Source organism: Ramularia collo-cygni (genome assembly GCF_900074925.1).
Source record: "Ramularia collo-cygni strain URUG2 genome assembly, contig: RCC_scaffold08, whole genome shotgun sequence".
Lineage (NCBI taxonomy): Eukaryota > Fungi > Ascomycota > Dothideomycetes > Mycosphaerellales > Mycosphaerellaceae > Ramularia > Ramularia collo-cygni.
This window is the reverse complement of record NW_019716262.1, coordinates 153,188-171,035: the sequence shown is the minus strand read 5'-3', so window position 1 is coordinate 171,035 and position 17,848 is coordinate 153,188. Positions and strand designations below refer to the sequence as shown.

Genomic DNA, 17,848 nt, shown 5'->3' with positions numbered 1-17,848 from the left:
TTGACTGACGTCGGCGGTCGAGAAGGAGGCAGATCGAGACGCAATTCGTGTGATTTTTCTCAGGGTAGAGATTCTCATGCATCAGTGAGCCTGTTATACTCGTTGATAGAACGATAAGAGGAGAACTATGAGTGGAGTGACCAATCGCACCTGCGTAGGGTTATGCCTTATATTCGAAGTTCTTTTTCTTCAACTGTTATCTACCAATCCATACCATTGCTACCTCGCTCACCACCAGCAAGAATTGCATTCGCCTTGGCATGCTCGCCCAATCCACCTCTGAGATGACTTGCGGCAAATGGCTTGCGACCTTTCATCTTCACCAATTTCTTATCCAGAGCCTCGAACTCTCCTTTCTGCTCCGTCTCCTCCTTCTTGATCTTCCACTTCTCAGTCCCCAGCACACCATCAAGCTCATCAATAGGTGGTAGCTTGACGTAAACGAAGCCATCCTCGCGAGCCTCGACAGGGAATGTCGCGATGTTGACAGTCTCATCATTGCCGCACTTCCCGGCATTTTCGCCTTTCATGTCGTAGTTGCGCTTGTGCAGCGGACAACTAATCCAGAGCTTATTCTTCTGCACATCCTCGCCGATGAGACCATCACTGAGCACAAACGCACGCTTGTGAGGGCACATCTGTTGCGTACAGTAGTACTTGCCCTTCACCTTGAAGATTGCAAGCTGAGTATCTCCTCGCTTGACGGGTAAACTTGATCCCGTCATTGAATCGGAGAATTGCTCACATTTTGCTAGCGGTTGCCATGAAAGGGTAGTCCACTTTGTGCCTCGGAAATCGTCCTTGACAGACTCCTTGGGCCAGTATGCTGGTCGAAGCTGTTCTCGCTCGTCGACCGCTTCGACGCTGTCGACGGTATCTTGCGTGTTTCCGAATTGGGAGAAAGTTGCCACCTGCTTTGTGCTCTTCAACGTCTCTGTCCACTCGCAGAAGAAAGAACCGACAAGCTCTTCCATTTGCTTCTCCAACTCGGCACAGATGCCGAGACTGTCCTCAAGTATGACTTTGCGCAAGTATTCGATGCCGCCTGGCAAGTTCTCAACCCACCTCGCTGTTCGCTGAAGCTTGTCTGCTGTCCGCATGTAAAACATGAGATATCGGTCAACGATGGGGACCACATCATCCGGCGGAACGTCCTTGGCAAGTAGGTCGCAATGTCGAGGGTTTGCACCTCCATTGCCTCCAACGAAGATGTTCCAGCCTTTTTCCGTGGCGATCAGGCCAAAGTCCTTGCTCTGCGCTTCAGCACACTCCCTGACGCACCCTGAGACACCTCCCTTCATCTTGTGTGGCGATCGCACACTCTTGTATCTCTCCTCCAAACGGACTGCCATGCCTACTGAGTCACCGATTMCGAAACGGCACCACGTTGATCCAACGCAAGATTTGACTGTTCTTAGACTTTTGGCGTAGGCATGTCCTGATTCCATGCCGCCATCGATAAGCTCCTGCCAGATTTGTGGAAGATCCTGCTTCTTAGCACCAAACATGTCGATTCGTTGACCGCCAGTGATCTTGCAATATAGGTTATACTTCTTCGCAACGGTACCCATCACGACAAGCTTGTCGGCAGTGATCTCCCCTCCTGAAACACGAGGCACAACAGAGAATGTTCCATTTCGCTGGATGTTAGCCAGGAAACGATCATTGGTGTCCTGGAGACCTCTGCGATCCTCATCAAGAACATGCTTGTTGTAGAGCGAAGCTGTGATGGACCCGATTGTGGGTTTGCAGGCTTCGCAGCCCGATGATGATGGGTCTTTGCCAGCCTCTTTCATGATGTCGGCGAATGCTTGGAGCTTCTTAACATAGATTATGTGGAAGAGATCCTGCAATGCATCAGTTTCAGATCCCGGTCTCGGAGTGACGTCGATGCATACCGCGCGAGAGTACTCAAAGTGAGGGCATAGATGATTCTTCACCTCTTGTCCCATTGAAGCCATCGTCTTGTTGAATATGGTTTGGACGAGAGGCATGCAGCCACCGCAACCCGTCCCAGCTTTTGTACAAGACTTGACATCACCAATAGACTTGCAAGTACCGTCTTTGACTGCTTTAGACACATCGCCTGAGGCACACAAGTCAGCGCTTCATCGAGAAGGTCGCGGTGTCGTATTCACTCACCCTTCAACACATTGTGGCAGGAGCAGACTTGAGTATCATCGTCGAGGTCATCGGCGTTGTCGTCACCTACTATGTGTGTTAGTTTTGATTTGTTAAGGCGAGATATCTGACGCGTACCAGAGTTTTTGCCAATGATGAATTCGGAAGGAGACACTTCAAGCGCCTTCTGATTCTTGACCATAGGCACCAACCTGACATAATCTTTGGTATCCCCGATCATCATGCCGCCGAGAAGATACTTCCCATCCGGGGTGAACAAATACTTCTTGTAAACCTGTTGGAAGGGATCCTTGTACGTCAAAGCCTTGACAGGTGAGGGTGGAGGAGTACCATTGATTAGACTCCGGGACGTTGCCTCGCCTTCTTTGACAGCACCGCGACGCCGGGGCAAGTTTTTGGGTCCATCGCGGTCAGCGAAGAAATCCCCAAAGCTCGCAACTTCCACACCCAGTAGTTTGRGCTTGGTGCTAAGGTCTGGGCTCTTGAACTTGCGTGGAGAGTGAGACTTTGCTTGCGTGAGGTTGAAGGCAAGAACATCTGCCATCTCGATACCTGGAGCGATCAAACCAAATGTCTGGCTCTCCCAGCTCGCACATTCGCCAATGGCGTATACGTCCGGCACGGAGGTTGAGAGATCAGCGTTGATGACAATCCCACCTCCACGATCTTCGCACTTTAGGCCGGATTTGCGGGCCAAGTCATCTCTCGCCTTGATGCCAATGGCGAAACAGATGGACGAGCAGTCCATTTCCTCGCCGTCTTCGAAAATGACACCAGTAACGTTGTTATCATTGTCGGTGTTGATCTTACCCACTCTTTTGCTGAGCAGGACTTCCAATCCGAGCTGTCGAACCTGTTCAACAACCATACTCCCCGCGTCGCTGTCCAGCTGCCTACTCAACACCCATCTATTTCGCTCGATGAGCTTGACTTTGTCGAATCGCTCCAGGTCCATCATGGCTTTGGCAGCCTCTAGACCAAGAAGCCCTCCACCAACGACTGCACCAACGGTACCTCTTTTCGTTTCCGCGAAGTCGATCATCTTTTGCAGATCTTCGATTGTTCGGTATACGAACACGCCATTGGCATCGTGACCAGGAGTATGTCGAGGTAGCACAGCGTCCGAGCCCGTGGCCAACACGAGTATGTCGTATGGAACGGTCGTACCTGCGGAGGTCTCTACTGTTTTACCCTCTGTATCCACCGCGGTGACGAGTGTGTTGAGGTGGCAAGAGAGCGAACCCTCTGGCATCGAAGCATACCACGATGCGGGGTTGAGATAGAGATTCTCCACCTCTCGATGTTGGAAGTAGCTCGTCAAGCCAACACGGTTGTAGGCTAGGTGAGCCTCCTCGCCGATGACAACCACATCGTATTCTCGCCGCTTGACGTCGAGCTTGAGCAGCTTCTCGATGAACGAGATGCCTACCATGCCCAGCCCGACTACCACCACCCTCTTGCGTTGAGGGTTCTTGGGAATCTCTCCATTGGCTTCCAGAGCTTCCACCTTCTCCGGTAGGACGTTGGCCTCCGGATCATTCCACTCGCTGTTGCTCATCTTGATGGTGCGGCTCTCGCCAGGAGAAGGACAATCAGATGAGAGAAAGGTGAATGAATGCAAGGACGAGAGGAAAACAGAAACCTACGAAACCAACCAGCGCAACGCTGCGGGAAAGGACATGTTATCAGGCCAAGCGGTTGCCACGCAGAGGCTCGTGGTCACAACACCGGAGAAGCAGGAGGTGCATGGCCAGTAACAAATCCAGCCAACAACGATGCCCGGATTGTTGCAACACCCAAGATGCATGAGAGGAGGGTTTGAAGGCATCTCCGAGGCGCACAAGTTTGTCTTCAAGATAAGTAAGGATGAAGATAAGGAGAGAAGACCAGGTTCTCCAGAGTCCGCCGGACTGAACTAGCGCGAGTGATGGAGAGTTATGTCTATCGCTGCTCTATACCCCCCCAGACGCTCCACGTGATTCTCGCGTGTCTGTCCAGTCAAAACTTGGCGGAAGATCTCCGCGAAAAGCTTGGTTCAGTGCTTGTTTGGCCGTTTAACCTTGGCCCTGACTTCGCCGGCAACAAGGGGACCGCTCTAGACGTCCATGCGACTGACGCATCAAACACAAATCCAAATTGCGGTGACGGAGACATCTTTTACGACAAAGACAGCCCCGACGAGCACGAAAAGACGTGGAAAAATGTGGCATTATCACCGGTTTTGGCCCCGGTCAGCCTGCTATGCCATTTTCGGCGCGGAAAGATAAGAAGACCACTACATGCGAGCAGGTGAGGCGAGGGGCAATAATCGAGGCTGAGGTTTGGGGATTTGAGATCGAAATCCCGCTCCGGATGCCCTGTCGATGTCACTTGTTTTCCCTCCGGACTGTGCATCTCCGCGGCGATGCATTGCCCGTCGCCCAGATTGGCTGACACCTCAGCTCGTGCCCTGACGGTGCATCTCCTCGCCTTCACGGCTGTATTGCGTGCAGTTGATTCCAATTCGCAGCATGATGACCACGCATCTCCCGCCCATCGACCACTTTGATCCCCTGGCAGAGCTTGGCTAAGCGGGTCGACGTGTCTGTAGAGATACACCGTAATACCTCATCGACTGGGACTTGCTGGTTTCTCATTTTCCCTTACTTTTCACTCTCTATCATCACGCTGGTGCGGACTTGCCATCTTGCTCTTTCATATCGTTCCTTGTCTCTAGCCAATATGGGTGGTTCTACCATGCAGCAAGACGAAACCATGTCTCTCCCTATACATGATCTTCCTCCAACACCACCGGACTCCGACCTGAGTGACAGTGAAAAGGCGGAGGAGACGGAATACATTTCCAGTCGCACAACATCGGACTTTCCCCTCCCTCCCGCCACTTCGCAGCCGACGCAGGTCCTGGATGTCGACAAGAAGACTCCAGATAACTGGCTCCCTCGCGACTCCAGGCTGATACGACTCACTGGTGTCCATCCTTTTAATGTCGAAGCACCCTTGACAGATCTGTTCAACGAGGGGTTTCTCACAAGTCCAGAGCTCTTCTACGTCCGGAATCATGGTCATGTTCCACAAGTTAGGGACGAAGAGATTCCCGATTGGGAGTTCACAGTTGAGGGTCTGGTGGAGAACCCAATCACCATTACCCTCAAAGAACTCATGGAGCAATACGAACAACAGACCTATCCGATTACCCTCGTGTGCGCAGGAAACCGGCGAAAAGAACAGAATGTAGTCAAGAAGACGAAAGGATTCTCGTGGGGTGCAGCTGGCGTCTCAACGGCTCTCTTCACAGGCGTGGTACTGGGCGACGTCCTACGCAAGGCCAAGCCACTCCGAGGAGCGAAGTATGTATGCATGGAAGGTGCCGACAAGTTACCGAATGGCTACTATGGAACATCAGTCAAGCTCAACTGGGCCATGGATGAGAACAAGGGTATGATGCTGGCACACAAGATGAATGGCGAGAGCCTAAGGCCTGACCACGGCAAGCCTCTCCGAGTGGTAATCCCTGGACAGATTGGTGGACGCAGTGTAAAGTGGCTCAAGAAGCTGATCWTCACTGCTGAGCCGAGTGATAACTGGTATCACATATACGACAACAGAGTACTGCCCACCATGATCACACCGAAGCAGTCTGCAAACGAACCTGAGTGGTGGAAGGACGAACGTTATGCAATCTACGACCTCAGCACGAACTCTGCCATCGCGTGTCCTGCTCATGAAGAGCAGCTCAAATTAGCCGATGCGCCGAAGAGTTATCGAGTTAAAGGATATGCTTACGGTGGTGGCGGGAGACGCGTGACAAGAGTTGAGATCTCAATCGACAAGGGCAAGTCATGGCGGCTGGCAAACATCGACTATGCAGAAGACAGGTATCGAGATGCGAAGCCTCAGCAGTTGTACGGAGGGACTCTGGACTTCACCTGGAGAGAGAACAGCTTCTGCTGGTGTTTCTGGAACATCGATTTGGCTGTGGAAGAGCTTGCCGACTCGAACGATATCATTGTTCGTGCCATGGATGAGAGTATGAACTTACAACCCCGAGACATGTACTGGAGCGTGTTGGGTATGATGAACAATCCTTGGTACCGCCTTACGATCACCAAGGAAGGCGACTGCCTCCGGTTTGAGCATCCCACACAGCCGGCTTTGATGCCCGGAGGTTGGATGGAACGAGTCAAGAAGTCGGGAGGCAACCTTTCCAATGGTTTCTGGGGTGAGAAACTTGACGGCGAAGAAGATACAGAGGCCGTTGCCGAACAAGCTGCAGAAGTCAAGTTGACCAAGGCCGACGTGCATAACAAGATCACCCTCGAGGAGCTGCGGAAACACGACACCAAGCAAGCTCCATGGTTTGTTATCAACGGAGAAGTTTTCGACGGAACCGCTTTCCTGGGAAACCATCCCGGAGGTGCTACCAGCATCCTTTCGGCAGCTGGTCTTGACTCCACTGACGAGTTCATGGCGATCCACAGCGACAATGCCAAAGGGATGATGCCAGACTATCACATCGGTACTCTGGACGACGAAGGAAAGGCAGCTCTGGCGGGTGGAGAAGAGCATTCCGACGCGACCGCTGAGCCATCACCGACCTTTTTGGCACCTCGCGCCTGGAAGAAGGCATTCCTACACTCAAAGAAGGACGTGTCCGCGGACACGCGAATCTTCCGATTCAAATTAGAGCATGAGGATCAGGCATTGGGGTTACCAACAGGCCAGCATGTGATGATGCGCCTGCGAGATCCAGTCACACGAGAGGCCATCATCAGGAGCTACACACCCATCTCAGAGACAAGCCAGAAGGGGTTCATGGATGTGTTGGTGAAACTCTACTTCGAGACGCAAGAGCAAAAAGGTGGAAAGATGTCCACGGCTCTCGATTCAATTCCTATTGGACACTTTGTGGATTTCAAAGGACCAATTGGAAAATTCGAGTATATTGGCAAAGGCCTCTGCACAGTGAACTCAGCAGTGAAGAACGTCAAGACGCTCTACATGATTTGCGGCGGCAGTGGAATTACACCAATCTTCCAGGTCTTGCGTGCCGTAATGCAAGATACAGAGGATCCGACAAAGGTCGTGTGTCTCGATGGAAACCGTCTAGTAGGCGATATTCTATGCAGAGAAGAGCTGGATCAATACGCCAGAGACAACGCCGACAAGTTCAAGCTACTACATACCTTGACGAAATCAGATGAGAGCTGGCAAGGATTGAAGGGTCGCATAGCCGGACCACTTCTCGCCGAGCACGCTGGTCGAGCATCTCATGCGGATGGAGAGGCTATGGTACTGATCTGTGGGCCTGAGCCTCTAGAAAAGAGCTGTCACAAGGCGTTACTTGAACTTGGCTGGAAGGATGAGGAATTGATGTTCTTTTGATCCTTTGGTACTCCACAGAATTGAGCGACGTGCATTTTAGGAAGCGAAGGCATGTAGCGTGACATTGTAGCATTGTGCATGAATAATGACTTTGAGTATCCTGTCAAACGTTCGTTCCTATCTCTTGTATCTCTATGCAACTTGCAGTCGGATCGTTAGCAATTCAGTGTAGTGCCGGCATTCCATCGCTGGTACATCATATCATATATCTTCAAATCATTGATCGCATCCCTCACCGTCGTCTTGACTTCCTCTCCATTCACAACACACTCATACAATTCTTGTAGCTCCGCAGTATACGCATCCTCATAAGATCCCAACATCTCCCGACTTTCGAATTCTCCCTCGGCATTCAATTCCTGCACAGTGACTTTGATAGCAAGTCCCTTAACATAAGGTGAATCGTATTTGATATGCACCCGTTTCTTCTCTCCATACACAGCGAGATGAGCGTCGAATTCCGGAACACCATCGATTCCAGATTCGTACGTAACCGCAAAAGGTTCTCCACCAGATGGGTTTCGATAGTAGAAAATCGCAGAGTAGAATGGGTCGTTAACAGACACGCCTGCAACGCTGATAGGGAAACCAAGAACTTCTCTCATCAGACTGATATCATGGCTTCCAAGACTTCCCAAGAACCTGCAGTAATTCCGCCTTTCGGCAGTAATGGGCTGGCCAGGAAAAGCTTCTTTGAACAAAACATCAAGTCTCTTCGATCGTCCCTCGTTCGCAGAAGCCGGAAAATCATCATGCTTGACAGGAAAAGTCCCAGATTCGCCAACGAATTTCGCATTTGGCCCAGAGAAATCTCTCACTCTCGCATAGAGAATTCTCGGAATACTGCCAATCTCTCGTTTGAAAGTTTTTGTGAAACTTTCCGCGTATCGTCGCATATAGCCCACGAAGACCAATCCTTTGGACTTCGYTTCGGCGGCAATGATCCTCTCCGCGGAAGGCAAAGATAAAGTAAGTGGTTTCTCAACCATGACATGTTTCCCGGCTTCGAGGGCGGCTACAGTATACTCTTCATGAAACTCATCAGACGTGAGGATAAATACAACATCGACTTCCGGGCTGCGGAAGACATCTTCAGGGTCGGTGGTGGTGGTGGGAATGTGGAATTTGCGGGCACAATGTTCTGCTGTCTGGTGGGTTTGATCAGCTTCGTGATCTTCTTGGGTGGGCAGATATTGCATGGGCATGCTACCTTTTTCGAGAGATCGGATATGATGGCCGTGGTAAAGAGATGGCTCAATAGGTATAATGTTGGCAAGTGAATGACCTGGGCCACTTCACCTGCTCCTATGACACCGACTCGGAGGACTTTGCGCTGTGGCTCCGTCATGTCGTAGACTTTCCTAAAGAGGTGTAGATGCAAGCAACGTTGTCGAGGCTGAGTTTTGAGCATCGGGAGGAACCACTTTTACCGCTCGGTCCGATGCCATCCGTCTACCAAAGCACCTGCATCCTTCGTGCTCTGCCACTGCTCATGCTGAGCAGTGAACACCTCGTTATTGATTGTGTCTATTCCAATATAAAAGCACTTTACAATATGTACAACTCGCTATGCTAAACTTTATTTACAGCGCATTGGCTTCATCACTCCTCAACAGCTGATGCTGCAGTCTATCGTGCTCGATCTGCGGCATACTGTTCACGGCCTCTAATGTTTTCGGCGCCACAGCTTGAATCTGCCGCACGCTTCCYATGAATCTGCCTATGTCTCCTTTCTTCTTCGAGCTTCCCAAGGCCTCCATTCTCCTTAGCTTCAAGAGCGCCGAAGTAAGAAACACCATAGTGCGATACTGTGGAAATAGTGCATCGTAACTCATATACCTCCCGCGAATGAATTGCAGACCTTCAGCGATTGCAGACTTTCGAGGTGGTCTGCGAGTCATGTAACGTGGCGTCCAGCCAGGGAATTGGGGAATGAGATAGCGCTCTGTAAGGGTGAAGGCTAGCAGGGCGAGTGGCGGTTTGGATGTGCAGAGGTACTCTATCAGACGATTCCAGGTGATCGAATCGAAGGCGTAGCCTTGACGCACAAGCGCAGTGAACGTCGTCAAAAMATCCGCAATGCGATTCTGAGCGGCGAGTGCGCGGAGATGGTATCGAAGTGGTCGAGTGAGGATGTATTTGCGGCGAGGCGATGGGCGAGGCGCCATTCGAGGAAGTGAGGCAGGTAGGAGAGCCTGATCATTGGGTATGGCGGCCGCGCGATTCGCCTCAAAGCCAATCTCTGCGCGATCTACTTCACTCTTCGTTGCGCTTAGAAGATTTTCCTTTTCCGGGCTGGCAATCTCTATTGCAGAGCTCTGGGAAGTGGAAGGCTTCGAACGTTCGTAATCGGGTATCGCGGTGATGGGAGCGATGCGGTCGGCATTATCTTTGGCAATCTTCCAATATGCTTCCACTTGATCGTACTCTCCACTGTGAAGATGCGTACTCATCATGGCGTTCACAATGCGCATGGGCACCGAGGAGTCAATCTTGCCGAGCTTTGCAGCCTCTTCTTGGTACATCCGGAAGAGCTCGTGCACTGCTTCGAAACATCGGTGTTTGCCATGTGCGAAGAGGACGTCGACGAAGTGTTCGAGCACGTCTTCCCCACCAGCTGTGTGGTCATGACCAAAGACAGGGTCTCTGCTCGCAATTTCCGATCCATCGTCTTGCAGCAAGGCATTACGAAGCTCTTCTATGACTTGCATGAGTGGAGCTGGCTCGCCATTGGGGCCGCGCGCCTCTCCTTTCCGACGTTCCTTCCTCGCGACGGCTTGAAGATAAATCCTTTTAGTTGCCAGTGAGGAACGGACGTTTTTCCTMACCATCCTTTCATGTATAAATATCGCTCGGTCATACATTTCCTGATTTACAAGACCAGCCAGGACTACGGCGTAATGTGCAGCTGTCGGCTCCAAGCCTTCCTTGCGCATCACCTTAGTCATGATGGCATAGGCCGCGGGTGTCTGTCGAAATTGGATGAGAGCCAGCATCAAGGCGCTGTACGTATATCGATCAAGTCGAATGTCTTCTGCTTTCATCCAGCGATACGTGCGCATGGTCGCATCAAGATCTCTTCGCATTGCATATGCCGCGATCATGATATTGAAGGAACCCGTGAGTGACCCAGTGAGCTCACGCGTACGAATCTGCTTGGTAGCTTCCTTGAGTGCGAGCTCTGCCTCGGGCACATCGCCGCTGTTGATCAAAGCACGCATGCGGCTACCGACGAAGCTCGTTGTGTGTGGCGCGCCAGTGAGAGAGTCATACTGCTTCAATAAATCTGCTATTCCGTCTGCATCACCTCGGCGTGCAAGCATTTCCAGCAGTGGATGGAGGGTCTTGTCGTCTGGTAGCAGCTTGGCATCATCCACCAGTCGACGAAGGGTGTCGAGACCACCGACTATGTCATCCGTGCGAGAGAGGGCATGCATCAATATGTTCCAGCATTTCAAGACTGGTCTCGTTGCGTTCAATTTCGCGACGCTATCGACATGATCAAACGCCTCCTGCGCTTTCTTCGAGTCGGCTCGACGTGCGTGCACGTAGATGAGATCTGACAGGGCGCTTTTTTGATCCCGGTACGCCGGATAGTGTCGCTTGAGGTACGTGTAGTATTCTTCGACAGGCACAGCCATGCCCTGCCGAGCGTACCATGATATCAGTCTCTTTGTAGCCCAACAACTGAGAACTGTGTGATACTTCTGCCAGTCCTCTACTATGACCTCGACGGAAACACTGTACTTTGAGAACTCGAGCTTTCGTAGGTAGATGGCGTATGGTAAGACGCGCGACAGCAATTTTTCAAGTAGATGTTCTGATGGATGTATTCCGGACATTTCCCTGTAGTGGCCATAAATGAAAGAGACGATGTTATGCACCTGCCGGTACTGGTCCTCAGACTGGTTCAGGTCAAGCAATTTGACGAGAAATTCCTCGAACAATCGCGGGGCATCTGGGTTCCACCAGCGAATGCTATCAAGAAGGGTCACAAGCGATGACTGGGTCATGTCTTTCTCTGTTCTTTGAGATGCCTTCCAATTTGACGGCGCCATCAGCGTCTGACGGAAAGCCTCTTCGGACATCCTAACACTGAAGGCCTGGAATTTGTCGAGAAGCTTATGACCCCGGCGTTGGAACCATTGACACTTGTGCACTAGAAGCTCTGCCTTTTGTATCAAGTCCGGGATCTCGGTGACTTCGATCCAGAACAGAGCCTTTTGAGGAGCTTCAGACGGACCGGAATCTTCAAAAGCACTGTCGTGGTCCTCTTTGACTGCGAGCGCCAGCTGCCAGTTGTTGTGATGTACTGCATGCTGGAACAGCTTTTTCGTAATCTGACGTCCGTTGGGTATGTTCTTCAATGCTTCTCTATGTACTCCTGCCACAGCGTCGTACGTCTTGCGATTCAGGAATGCTTTGAGAACTGCCTCGTAGTCTGTAAGCGTTCTTGCTTCCAACGGCATTGACCAGAACAGGGATATCGAATGTGCCTGTGCTGTCTCTACATCTATTCTTGAAAACCAAAGGAGCAATTCGTGCATCAATCGGACGTCGATCTTTGCYTGCTCGCTGAGAGAATTGTACAGAAACCAGGCGCGGCTGACGTCTTCTGCCGAATGCTTTCTGCGTTTCCCCCCGAGCATGGTGCGAAGAACTTCATGGGGGTTGTCCACCTGTTCGAAGGCTCGCGTGCCTTGTTCTGGTAGTTCTCCTGGGCTAATTGCACTTGAGGTATCGAACGCTTCGTCCTCGTCGGCCACCTCCTCAGTGCCCTCATCGGTCGTCTCGACGCTGGGTGTCAATTYGCGCACTATACTCGCACTGTTGGGTGTSGTAGAGCTGGAGCTTGAAAGATCCTGATTCTGACCAGGGTCAACATCAGCTGTCGAAGCGCCCTCTGTCGGCTCTACTCTCATCCGAGACACAGTGTCCGACGAAAACTCTTCTTCCGAGGGCTCAATGTCYTCCACGGCGTTGAGTCTTGAGGCATCATTGTCAACAGGAGCTCCCACTCCACCACCATCTGGGCTTTTCGCATCATGAGAGCGAGCATGAGAGGTCGAGGAATAGCCTCGCGACGCTTGCACGAAGCCTTCGGGGAGCCTCTTCGCGTTGCGCCTCTCCCACCGCTCCCAAGGCTGTCCATTGCCCTTCTGCAACCACGCCAACGCGTGTGGCGGGTAGAGAAAGTCCAAAAAGGGAGCTTCGGGGTGTGTAGAGCTTGTGGCGCTTTCCAGGTCCTTCTTTTGTCGACTTCCTGCCGCCTTTCCCAGGCGAATCTCATCGTGCCGTGTAGGAAGATCCAATCCCGCTCCAATACTCAATAAACTGATGTCGATCGATTCGATATCGCCAGCGCCGTGCGTCCAAAAAGTCGAATGAAGCCGGCGACGACTGCCCGTAGGCGGAGCCTGAGCCTTCGCGTGCTGCGCGCATTTGAGAGAATCGCGTGCTCCGGCTTTGAGACATGCTGTCGCCCGCTCTAGCATGCCACCTGGAATGGGCTACTGCGGTGTTGATCTCGCCCGGGTGATGTTCATCACCCTGTTGCAGCAGATTGAATGCAGTGACCGGTTGTTTTGCGTGTGATATCGGGAGTGTTGTGGGTGTGCGGCGACGGGGATGGTGGTGGGAAGCGATGTATGGCGATGTTGCGAGCTGCCTGTAGGAAAATCAATTACAGCATCAAGCTTGAAAGGCGGCGATCTTCGGAGGAAGTTCATCTAGCGCATTTCACTTGCCATCGACCCAAAGGTTCACTTTTCAAATCGGACGATGCCTCTTACTATGACCTGTTGGTGCTTTACAGTACCGATCGCTCGAAGACAAGTCAGATGGAATGGGCTCCTGGTCGGCATCAAAGCGCGTCTGTGCATTCTCAGCGCAACACTGACGGGGCGACTCTGTTCGTCATATCCTGGGAGGAGGTAGTCCCGTAGATCTTTTGACACTTGATATGTGAYGATCATTGCCTGCGAAGTAGCATTGATCATACAGCAATTACAATCTTCAGCCTACAACTTGCTCTTTGCTCCCTCAGGCCTAATCTCAATCACCAGCTTGCCCAACTGTGATCCGTTCTTCATATCCTCGAATAGACTGTCAATATCCTTCAAATTGTCAATGCCCTGCACAGTCCTGTGAACCAATGGCTTGAGATTCTTCTCATTGACAAACTTGACCAGCTCAGCGAACTCTTTTCGCGAACCCATCGTGCTTCCACGGAGCTCGATGTTCTTGAGCACAGCTGGCATCGTCCATGTCATCTTCGGCGACACAGTCATGCCATATTGAGAGATAATGCCTCCATCCTGTTCGATTCGTCAGCAGTGATAACGTTTATGAGCATGGTTCAGACTCACCCGTAACAGCTTCGCTCCCTTCTCAATCACATCGCCACCCGCACCATCAATAATAGCATCCAACTTTTTCCTCTCCTTAGGCAACATCTCCAACAACGTCTTCTCCCAACCCTTCTCCTTGTAGTTCACACCACCTTTGGCACCCAGCGCCTTAGCCTTGTCGAGCTTCTCCTGACTGCTACTGCTCACATAAATATTCGCTCCCGCAGCAACGCCATAAAGCAGCGCCATTACAGCAACTCCACCACCAATACCCGTAATCAGAATATTCCTTCCAGGTTTCGCCTGTCCTGATTTGGTCATCAACGCTCTCCAAGCAGTAAGTCCAGCGAGAGGGAGTGCCGCAGCTTCAGCATTGCTCAAATGCTTCGGCGCCTCTTCCACCTCGCTCGCATCGATCGTCAAGACCTCCGCTGCAGTTCCCAGAGGGTTGAGCTTCGTTCCTCCCAATATCGCGTATCCCTTTGGATTCTCAGGGCCATCTGCATCATCTTTCCAGCCATGTCCAGGGTTGAGGATCACTCTCTTTCCCTGCCACTTCTTGGCTTCTGCCGACGAGCCAGTAGATGTCACAGTTCCCACACCGTCGGCGAGGAGCGGAACTCCAAAACCAATGGCTCCATAGAGAGCTTGACGAATGAAGAGATCGCGGTGGTTTAAAGCGGCGGCGGAGATTTCGACGACGAGTTCGTTGTCCTTGGGCTTTGGGGTCGGTTGTTCGATGTTCTTGAGAGGGTAGTATACTTTGCCGGGCTTGCCCTCCACCTTCTCGATTACTAGTGCTTTCGGCATGGTTGWGTTGTGGGTGGTGTGTGAGATATGAAAGGTGAAATTGAAAAAATGAGACTTCTTACGATAATGCTGAAGTGATCTTTCAAAGGTTATAATCTGCACGTTTGCCGTGCTTATATCCTCGGATCGTCGAGATGATGTAGTTGCGTGCTTGATACCTACCTGGTGTGGAGAAATGTTGCTGAGCCGAGGATCCGCTCTGCCGACTCCTATTTAGCCCAGAACACCTCATGTAATATCAGAACAACACATGAAATATCACAGCGGTCGGCGACCAAGAGGCTTCTTGATTTTGGAATCACTATACCTTCGAGCAAAGCTGTGTCCATCAATTCAATCTTACAACTCATCCTTTCAGCCGGTTTCAACAATGATCAATATAAGATCTTGTCATTCATTCAGGTCGTGAACAGTGAACAGTGCTGTAGTTATACACCTCTCGACCTCAATCGCCCCTCAGGCATGGCCTTCTGTGATCTGATCGAACAAAACGGCCAAATCTCTAAGCCCCATATAATCATAATCGCCATCCAGCGCCAGCGCCAACGCAAACAAAATCTGTCCGTAACGGATTCGAATCCTTCTCTCAATCTCGAAACACCCAAATATTCTCGCTTTTGCGAAAAGTCGCGCGCTAATAGCTCTCTCCAACATCACCATCATCGGTCCAACCCCCATCGCTGCCCTCGATTATGGGCTGCTCACGCACTCGCTTGGCTGCTACTGTGCCGTTGGTTGCAGTGCCGGGTCGTTTGTTCGCAGGATGCATCTGCTGAGCTTGAACTTTTGCATAATAAGCGTCAGTTGCATCCTGCTCGTCGGCGTCCTCGGAGTTCTCAGTATATGTTTCCCAATTTTCGCTGCCGCTGTTGATCGCCGAGCCGCTCATGACCGACGATGTGTTACTCGTTTGGCGGGAGAATGCAGGCGCAATGGGATAGCCATGCGATGGATATGCTTGTCGGCTCATAGGTCGGGAGCTGTTCGATGCAAAGGAACCAACCGAGCGGGCGTAAGAATCCACAGAGCGGGCATCGTGCTGACCAGGTCCTGCAGAATGCATGTTGTGATAGTTGTTGCTTCGATATCTCGTGTCGTCGTATGGATCCTCAGATACAACATGACGAAGGACGCTCGAGGGGCGCTCCAGTTCAATCCCGTTCTCTTGATTGCTGCCTCTGGTGGGTGTAGGTGGAATGAACAAGTCCTTCATCCTCGGAGGTGGAGGCGCCTTTGGTGGGCCCATGTTACCACGGACCGTGCGGCTCATCTCTTCGCCCTCGGTCTGGTACTGAGCATGTTTGGTTCTCTCGCGGCGCTCCGGAGAGTTGTTACCATCCCGAAGAGAGCCCATGGGAAGACGTGACGATGATGCTCCAGGAATCTTGGACGGGCTCTTCATGGTCGAGCTAGTACCCATGACTGACTGCGAGAAGGACATGGTGGATGAAGCCAGTGGGTTACGTCCAGACATCGTGGTCGGGGTCTTGCTCCTAGTTGGGTTCCCGCCGCGCACAGTATTGCTTCTGCCTTGGGATTGTGGCGCGGCTGAAGCACGACCTGCGCTCTTCGGCGCGTCTCTCATGGTGGAGCTCAAAGCATTGGGTGTCTTGCTGCGTGGGGGAGGAGCTCTCGATTGAGCCGCATCTAGTGCGTCCAGATATCGCTCTCCGTAGACACAGAAGGGCCTCCCGTATTCTTCCTCCCATGACTCGAGTGTTCTGCGGAGATCGGCCTCGACTTTGGGGAGATCCTTTGCGATGCGCTTGCGCATCTTCTCCTCACGAAGCAGCTTGCCAGGATCACGCTTTTCTCCTTTTGCACCTTTAATCATCAGTCTTGATGCATCGTGGCTGCTCTTCTCCAAGTCCTCCCGATCCTGAATCAGGCTGCGATGCTTGTCCACGGCAGCGATAATTGGGGCCCGCTGGTCCCTCAACGCTTCCAATCGCGCGATCTCGTGTTCGTGGGCCGATAGCAAAGCATCAGAGTAGACGTCGGAGAAAGCAGGTGTAAAGTCCAGCATCTCCTCCTCTGAATAGTACAGCCCGTCCCACAGCTCCTGAAGTTTGAACCGCGCATCCTCGACAAAGATGTGGAGATTTTGGCGCTTTAGCTCGTTCAGTCTGGATAATTCATCCTCGAATTCGTTAATCTGGCGGACGCCACACCCACGATTGGCAGCAAGGAATTGCTTTCGCTCGCTGTCATCCACACCCAATCGATCCCAAAGCGCTTCGACCGTGACACGCAGCTCCTTGAGCCTCYGCTCTCGCTGCTGCTTTTCTGAGACGAGCTTATCGCGCTTCGAAGTCAGTCGCTTGAGGTCTTCCTGATGCAGACCAAGCTGTTCGGGTGCATCTCGTGCGAATTGAACAATTTGGCTGTCGACTTGTGCTTGTGGTGTGCCGAGCTCGGACCAGAGATTAATGATGTCCTCGGCGCATTGGGACACTGTCGCAAGACGCCTATTGTATTCGTCGTAAACGCGGGTGAATTCATCGTCCAGCTTGGTGACATAGGTAGGCGATAGGTCGAACGTGGGTGGGATCTCGGCCTTGGGAGACGTAGGGGGCAGCTTGATCTTGACGAAAGCCGGCTCGATGTGTGATGCATATGATTCCAGAGCTTCCACGAGCTTCTTGACTTGCTCGTAGCGCTCACGGTGGAGCTTTGAAATAGTGTGGTGTTTCTCCTTCAGACGTTGTATGCAGTTCACGAGGGGAAATGTGATCTTGAGTCCGTCCTTTTCAGCYTCGTAGTCGTCCTTGGGGCGGGTGTCGTCGAGCGAGCGCTCCATCTGGCGAATGGTCTTGATAAGCCGTTGTGCCTCTTCGGTGAGGTCATGTTTCTCCTTGGCCACCAGATTGAGCTGATTGTGGAGTGTTTCTGATAGAGCGGAGAAGAGCTATGGCGGTCAGTGGTCTATTACCGTCCTTTCAAACATGTCTCTCCCATACCTCGGACTCTCGTGAATCGCGCTCGTGGCTGGGCACGCCAATCTCGTCGAAGAAGCCATGCAGACGCTCGACAATGGTTGTGACCTGCTGCGACAGATAGGAAGTGTCCATGATGAGGCTCGAGCTGCCAGCCAGCAGTAAATGGCGGCCTTATTGGCGGATCATGGGCTACCGGTATGTGCGCGTGGGGAGGAATGCAGAAGA

General features: G+C 52.0%; 6 protein-coding genes; 1 reads left to right on the top strand and 5 right to left on the bottom strand.

Annotated features, from left to right (window-relative positions):
- Nucleotides 1–200: 200 nt before the first annotated feature.
- Nucleotides 201–3,700, bottom strand: RCC_05600 (probable NAD(P)H-nitrite reductase; the record flags this gene model as incomplete). XM_023770867.1 has 4 exons in its annotated part: nt 201–1,847; nt 1,899–2,086; nt 2,143–2,208; nt 2,260–3,700. 4 exons carry the CDS (start codon nt 3,698–3,700, stop codon nt 201–203), a joined length of 3,342 nt encoding a protein of 1,113 aa, XP_023626635.1.
- A 1,163-nt stretch (nt 3,701–4,863) lies between these two features.
- On the top strand, nt 4,864–7,524 carry RCC_05599 (probable Nitrate reductase [NADPH]; the record flags this gene model as incomplete). Its single annotated transcript, XM_023770866.1, has 1 exon — nt 4,864–7,524. The coding sequence occupies one exon, from the start codon at nt 4,864–4,866 to the stop codon at nt 7,522–7,524; it is 2,661 nt and encodes an 886-aa protein (XP_023626634.1).
- Nucleotides 7,525–7,679: 155 nt separating this feature from the next.
- On the bottom strand, nt 7,680–8,935 carry RCC_05598 (related to NAD binding Rossmann fold oxidoreductase; the record flags this gene model as incomplete). XM_023770865.1 has 2 exons in its annotated part: nt 7,680–8,672; nt 8,735–8,935. 2 exons carry the CDS (start codon nt 8,933–8,935, stop codon nt 7,680–7,682), a joined length of 1,194 nt encoding a protein of 397 aa, XP_023626633.1.
- Nucleotides 8,936–9,107: 172 nt separating this feature from the next.
- RCC_05597 (uncharacterized protein) lies at nt 9,108–13,019 on the bottom strand (the record flags this gene model as incomplete). The annotated part of the gene is made up of 1 exon (XM_023770864.1): nt 9,108–13,019. One exon carries the CDS (start codon nt 13,017–13,019, stop codon nt 9,108–9,110), a length of 3,912 nt encoding a protein of 1,303 aa, XP_023626632.1.
- Nucleotides 13,020–13,544: 525 nt separating this feature from the next.
- Nucleotides 13,545–14,684, bottom strand: RCC_05596 (related to alcohol dehydrogenase; the record flags this gene model as incomplete). XM_023770863.1 has 2 exons in its annotated part: nt 13,545–13,841; nt 13,893–14,684. The coding sequence occupies 2 exons, from the start codon at nt 14,682–14,684 to the stop codon at nt 13,545–13,547; spliced, it is 1,089 nt and encodes a 362-aa protein (XP_023626631.1).
- A 634-nt stretch (nt 14,685–15,318) lies between these two features.
- RCC_05595 (related to microtubule-associated protein) lies at nt 15,319–17,755 on the bottom strand (the record flags this gene model as incomplete). XM_023770862.1 has 2 exons in its annotated part: nt 15,319–17,592; nt 17,645–17,755. 2 exons carry the CDS (start codon nt 17,753–17,755, stop codon nt 15,319–15,321), a joined length of 2,385 nt encoding a protein of 794 aa, XP_023626630.1.
- Nucleotides 17,756–17,848: the final 93 nt, after the last annotated feature.